Source organism: Mauremys mutica, chromosome 1, assembly GCF_020497125.1.
Source record: "Mauremys mutica isolate MM-2020 ecotype Southern chromosome 1, ASM2049712v1, whole genome shotgun sequence".
Taxonomy (NCBI): Eukaryota; Metazoa; Chordata; order Testudines; family Geoemydidae; genus Mauremys; species Mauremys mutica.
The window spans coordinates 92,235,472-92,241,482 of record NC_059072.1 but is presented as its reverse complement, the minus strand read 5'-3'; the positions used below and the strand labels follow the sequence as shown (position 1 = coordinate 92,241,482).

At 45.9% G+C, this 6,011-nt stretch overlaps 2 protein-coding genes across 3 annotated transcripts in view; one reads left to right on the top strand and one right to left on the bottom strand.

Annotated features, from left to right (window-relative positions):
- Positions 1–1,030: 1,030 nt before the first annotated feature.
- The window catches only part of CHADL (chondroadherin like), a 9,594-nt gene continuing 4,613 nt past the window's right edge, over positions 1,031–6,011 (bottom strand). Inside the window, exons 3-4 of the mRNA XM_044984205.1 lie at positions 4,641–4,807; positions 1,031–3,851 (exon numbers count right to left, since the gene is read on the bottom strand). Of these exons, the coding sequence (XP_044840140.1) occupies positions 3,614–3,851; positions 4,641–4,807 (405 nt within the window). The 3' untranslated portion in view covers positions 1,031–3,613. The remainder of the gene's footprint in view (positions 3,852–4,640; positions 4,808–6,011) is intronic.
- The window catches only part of LOC123346748 (chondroadherin-like), a 27,377-nt gene continuing 26,357 nt past the window's right edge, over positions 4,992–6,011 (top strand). For both annotated transcript variants that reach the window (XM_044984214.1, XM_044984220.1), the window contains exon 1: positions 4,992–5,125. The gene's annotated coding sequence lies outside the window, so the exon portion shown is untranslated. The remainder of the gene's footprint in view (positions 5,126–6,011) is intronic.

Sequence of the window (6,011 nt, the reverse complement as noted above, 5' to 3'; positions counted from 1 at the left end):
TTGTTTTCTCAATTCGTAAATGTTCCTTTTGCTAGAGCGTTTACCTCTGTTTGCTAGAGGGGGTTCCTCTGGGCTCTTTGAATCTGATTACCCTGTAATGTTATTTCCATCCTGATTTTTACAGAGATGAACTTTACCTTTTCTTTTAATAAACTTCTTTTAAGAACCTGATTGATTTTTCATCGTTTTAAGATCCAAGGGTTTTGGATCTGTGTTCACCAGGACTAATTGGTGAGGGTATACTCTCAAGCCTACCCAGGAAAAGGGGTGTAAGGACCTGGGGGGGAGGAATTTGTCTTAAATCTGCCCTGGAAAGGGGGGGGTTAGGGACTTGGGAAATATTTGGGGGAAGGCAGAGTTCCAAGTGGCTCTCCCCTAAGATTTGGAACACGCTTGGTGGTGGCAGCTTACTGTTAACCTAAGCTGGTAAATAAGCTTAAGGGGTCTTTCATGCGGGTCCCCATATCTGTACCCTAAAGTTCAGAGTGGGGAAGGAACCTTGATATGAGGTGAACTTTGCCTGGCACCAGTTGGCACAGAACTCTTTGTTCTTGTGGCATTAGTCTCTCCTCCTCCCATGCTGAGCTCTGACTTTCATACAAGCCGATGCTCAGGTGTGCAGTACTAGATGTTCTAGCTCCTTTGTCAAGTGAATTTTTTTTTTCAGGGTGTTCTGGCTTTTTTTCCTTCCATTGTTTCTTTCCTTAAGCTGTCAAGTAACTTTAACAAACACCCCCCCCCCCAAATACTTAGTATTTATATAACTGCTTTCCTGGAAATTGTTCCTAATTTTAGTAAAATACTTTTCATGTAAAAAAAAAAAAAATTCTCTGGTCCCCCAATGTGTGGGGAAACCCAAACACAGCAGCACTGGGCTAGTGTGTAAGAATAGGCCAGTGAAACTGGTCAATTTCACTTTTGTTTTACAATCTAGTTCGAGTGAAATGCAAAAGGCAAAAACTGTCAGTGGTGATTAACATGCTACATTTTAAACATTCTTTTATTTTTAATCCTCTGAAGGTGTCAGTGATACACATAACTGTGTTTGCTCTCATGTCACTTAAGTATATGATACAGGAGAATAAGATAATGGAGAATACTGTTTCAACATGATTTTCATTTCCACTTAAAGTCCTTAGATGCTGTTGCATCATCTCTAAGGCTCTGGAGGCAGAGCATTTTGGACGGTTTTGCTGTTCCTTGTGCCCTCACAAGCTGGCTGTTCAGTGTCTGCTACAGGAAGCAGTGGTTGGAATGGCAGGACCCTGCAGCCTGACTTAGGCCCTGCGTACACTAGAAATAAAGGTTGTGACTGAAAGATATTTTCAAAACATGACCTATTTCCCAAGTCTAGACAGCCTATAGTGTAAGAAAAAGGTTCTCCATCTCCTCCCCCGCACTCCATTGGAAAGGGTGCCAGGCATGGCAGATGTATTTTATTGGTCATGCTGCATTCAGGCACCAGCCTCTCATACTGTAATCGACAAATATGCTGGATTGAGCACTGCTTGTTGGGGCTGCAGAGGTGTGAAGCCCCAGGGGAAGCGTATATTCAGGTTTGTTTTTTCTCCTAACTGGAATATTAGCTGTGAGCAAAGGGGCTGGAGCAGGTCCTCTGGGGTAACACACCTGCCATTTCTCCTCACCACCTGTTCACAGCAATCCAGAGAGCCCAGGCAGCATGTGATACTGAAGGGACAGGATTCACTGAAGTGCTGGGGAAGGACAAAGCCAGTCCTTTCCTGCCACTCTCTTGCAGAATACTACATCCATATGGTGTAGGCTCTAAGCATTCTGCTGCTGTAAGTGAACTAGAAAATGAACACACACACACAGCCTCGAGTCACTTACACAAACAGATGTGAAATGCTTTTGCTGTCCTGAGCAGCTCTCTGCCTCCTCCCTGTGATTCTTGCATGGCCAAAGGCAAACAGAGATCACTAAGTAGTTTAGGTCCCTGCAGAATTCCTTGTAACTGATCAGTACCTTCTCTGGTTCCCTAGAACATCTCAGTCTGCAGGAACAAAGTCTAGAGGCCAAATTCTCAGCCAGTGTAAATCAGTATAGCTCAAGGGCAGCTACACCAATATAAACCAGCCAAAGGTCTGGCCCTAGGTGTTGAAACAATACGTGAAATTTGGTGATGGGTTTGCCATTGCAAAGGATTGTGGATAACACACCCCGTCTAAGAAGAAACTAGATGACACCAGCCCTTATAGTCTTTCACTGTCTTTAAATGTGTTTTGAAATAGGAGGGGGCAGAAGGGGAGGCGCTGAATACATCAAACTGCTGCCAGCCTTGGAAAGGATCAGTGATACATATATTATGGGTAAATGTAGCTTTTCCAACAACATGTAGCTAATCCCATTGGCTATAGAGCCTTTCTTCCCTGCAGGGCTACAGAGAGCATTGCCACCTCACTCAATGTAGACCAGGCACCAGCCAGTGCGCTGTGAGCAGGACCTATGTGCTGCAGTGTGGCTTCCTTTTTTCTGGAGAGATGGGAGATTCTGCAGCCCCTTCATGTAAAATAAAATAGGGGCTTTACTGAACAAAAATAAATACTCAGTACAGTAGCCCCCATGCTGTTTATTTTGAGGTTTAAATCCATGAATTTTCAATTTGCTGGCGATATTTGTATTAATGACGCAGACCTGCTGGGTGGCAGTGTGAGGGAGAGATCTGGGAACTTGGGCAGGAAGACAATTGGAGCTGTTGACACCTGGGAAGGTACAGAGGGTGGTTGGGGATTGTGGGATATGTACATTTACTGGACTTTTCTTCTGAAACCATCAGCAGTGGACAGTTAGCAATGTTGGCATTTCAATATTCATCAGGAGGTTTGAGACCTGACGCTCCATTGAGATCAGTGGGGTGTCCCCCCTCCCCCCACACAGTTATTGTTTCAGGGTCTCTGCAGACTCACCAAGTTAATTCAGCATGTGTTACACTTGCTTTGTGTTTCCAGTGTTACCTGATCAACCAGGTGGGCTAGAAATGTATAGGTTTTGGTTGGAAGCTCCAATTCTGCAGCAAGGGCTGCATTCCACAGCAGGTAGCTGGCCACTGAATCAGAAGTGACATGAAACCCTGCCTGGGGACAGCAGATTGTTCCCCCACCACTAAAGATCAGCCACCTCAGGGGTGAAACATAATGCACAGCAGCACGACACAGCGCTTTAGGGCAGGAAGAGAACAATAACATGTTCCACTGAAACCGCAAGAGGAACTTAGGGAGACAAAATGGAATTGTTCAAGCTATGATTTGGCACAGAAGCGGGGGAGCAGGAGGGGAAAAGCACCATGGGATTGTCAGAAGGAACTCTCACATCTGCTTTTTCCTCTCAATGCGATTTCCTCTTTGAATTCCCTCCCCTGCAACACACACTGCCCTTCCAGCCCCCATCCCACCAGAACCCCAGAGCTCGGTCTCCCAGAGCTACGGTCAGGTCTGCTCCTTTCCGCTGTGCAATGGAAATCTCACTGCAACGTGGATGAAAGCCCATTAAAGCTTCTCTCTCACTAAGCTGCTTCCTACTAGCTGGTCAAGTGCATCCACAGCCACACACTGCTGATAAGACACTTCAGCAGCTGCAGCAGGGCCACTCCCTCTTACGCTTTGTTCTTCTTGGTGCCTCTGGCTTGTGCTTTTCCTGACCTCTTTTCCTTGCTGGGGCTTCTTTCTGCTTTGATTTTGGCCTTGACTTTGTCTGGATGAGCTCTTCTGCCTTTCTCCATACCCCAGCCTGGGCAGCTTTTGAAGACAGCAGAAAGCTTCACCTTCTGCCCGCGGACTTCTGCTGGGGACCCACAGGTGGCTCCCACGCGCAAGTTCAGTTTGTCAATCCATCTGAAAATGGGGCAAGAGGAGATGAGAGAAACTCCAGGTGGACTTAGCAAATTACTGGCACAAATGGCTGTGCTGGCAAACCAGGGCATTTGCTCTCTGTTAACAAGTTCAAAGGGAGTTTGGGGCTGGCTTGACAGCCCTGGAGAGTGATGCCCTCTGTGTACCCCTGGAAGGGGGACAGCTCAGGCAGGGCACTTCAGTCTCCCCACATGTGCAAACAGTTTGGAAAGTTTTAACACCCCAAAAATGCAGTTGTATAGAGTAAGAATCGCAGCTGCAGTCATCCCAGCCAGGACATATTTCAAGGGTTCCCAGTCCTCACACTTCAAGGTATAAGGTGAGCAGCAACTGCGGTCATGAAGAAGTACATGGCAGGCTACAGCACAATGAGGCGCATTATGTGGTGTTTACACCTCCCTTGGAAGCATCAGGCATTGGGAATTGGGTGAGACAGGCAACCAGAGGACCTATGGTCTTTTCTGATCTGCCAGTTCCTTTGCTTTTCTCTTTGCCCTCATCTACCCATATGTCTCAGTCCTACTGTGGAGAGCTCCTCTCTAGGCAGGAGGGCCCAGCTCCTCAAAGGTATTTAGGCACCTAACTCCCATGGATTTCAATGTTCTTATGGATTAGCCTCCCTGCTAAGACTGGCAGCAAAGTTGCATATTGGTCCCTGTTGCAATGATATTTTCAGCAGTATGAACATCTCCCTGGCAGGAACTGAGCAGAGATCCACACCCTCCTGTCAGTCAGACCCAGCCAGGCTGCTGGACCTAAGCAGTGACTCACCTGCGCAGTGGGAGGAGCTGGCAGTCACAGTGGAAAGGGATGTCTCTCAGGTTGATGACCTCCAGCCCTGTGAAGCTGCGCAAGTCAGGCACGTTATACATGTTGTTGTTGTCCAGGTACAGACTCTTCATCCTGGGACCCAGACCAGCAAAGGCCCTTGAGGAAAGCTGCAAATGATGAGATGGGGCTGATGAGTCAGAGGAAAACAGCTGTGGATGATTTTAATAGGGAGTTAAATATCTGCATGCACTTTCTGTGTGTGTGTGTGTGTGTGAGAGAGAGAGAGAGAGAGAGAGAGAGTAAGTAAGTAAGTAAGTAAGTAGCTCTCATTGGTTCCTGCCTCCACTGTGAATGGGGCTTGTGTTACTATCACTTTGTATCAATACTTCCCAGCACGCAGGTCAGTTTGATGACATAATTTGAGACAAAGGAAGTGCAGGAGCTCATTGTGAGAGAAGCAGAGACTTTCAAAGTTACTGTGTAAAGTGAGTTCTCTGTCTTTATTGGTTATTGTAATTGTGGTACTTAATATTTAGTGCTAAATATGAATTCCTTTTAAATAGCTCTGAAAGCCTCTACCTGCTTCACATATTGAAATATTACACTTTGTGTCTCTTAACCTGCATCAGACTCAAGCTGTCAGTGTCCCTATTTCATTTTGCATTATTTTCTGGATTGTAAACTCTTTGTAGCAGGGAATTTCACCTGTTCTGTGTTTGAAAGTGCAGGGTAAATGTACGGTGTTATATACATAGGTGTGTGATTCTTAATAGCTATATTTAACACCCTTTTCAATTTGATATTTTGTCTTTTTGGCAACTGGATGTGTTACACTTAATATAGCTTTTCACTTTGACTCAGGTTTTCCTTTAACTAATGGCAAGGCACTGAACTGAGCAGATTGTAGGGGCTTTTTCAGTCCCTGGTTAGCTGATTGTCATCTTATTTTTTTTATCTCAGTTTAAACAGGCCCCAGTCCAGCAAAGCACGTAAGCATGTGCTTAACTTTAAGCATATGAGCAGTGTCCTTTCCAAGGTTGCTACTTGTGTTTAAGTGCTTAGTTGGGTCAGCGCCGTAGAATACGTGCTTTCTACTTGCAAGACTGTGGATCCAGTTCCCCATTTTAATTTAATCTCTGTGGCAGAGATTGTCAGCCTCTGTGACGGTCACAAAGGGAAAAGCCCACTCTGCTTTCCCACCTCTGGTTTTCAGGTTTGGTTCAGTCCCTCATGCTCAGGATGGTCTCTAGATTCCAGGAGCACCTCAATAACCACCATTCCTGTGGCACTTCCTTCGAGGGGCTGTGAAAACCAGCACTGAGGATTCTGGGGTCACATGTGAGGAGAGATTTGGTTACAAGTAGCTGAACA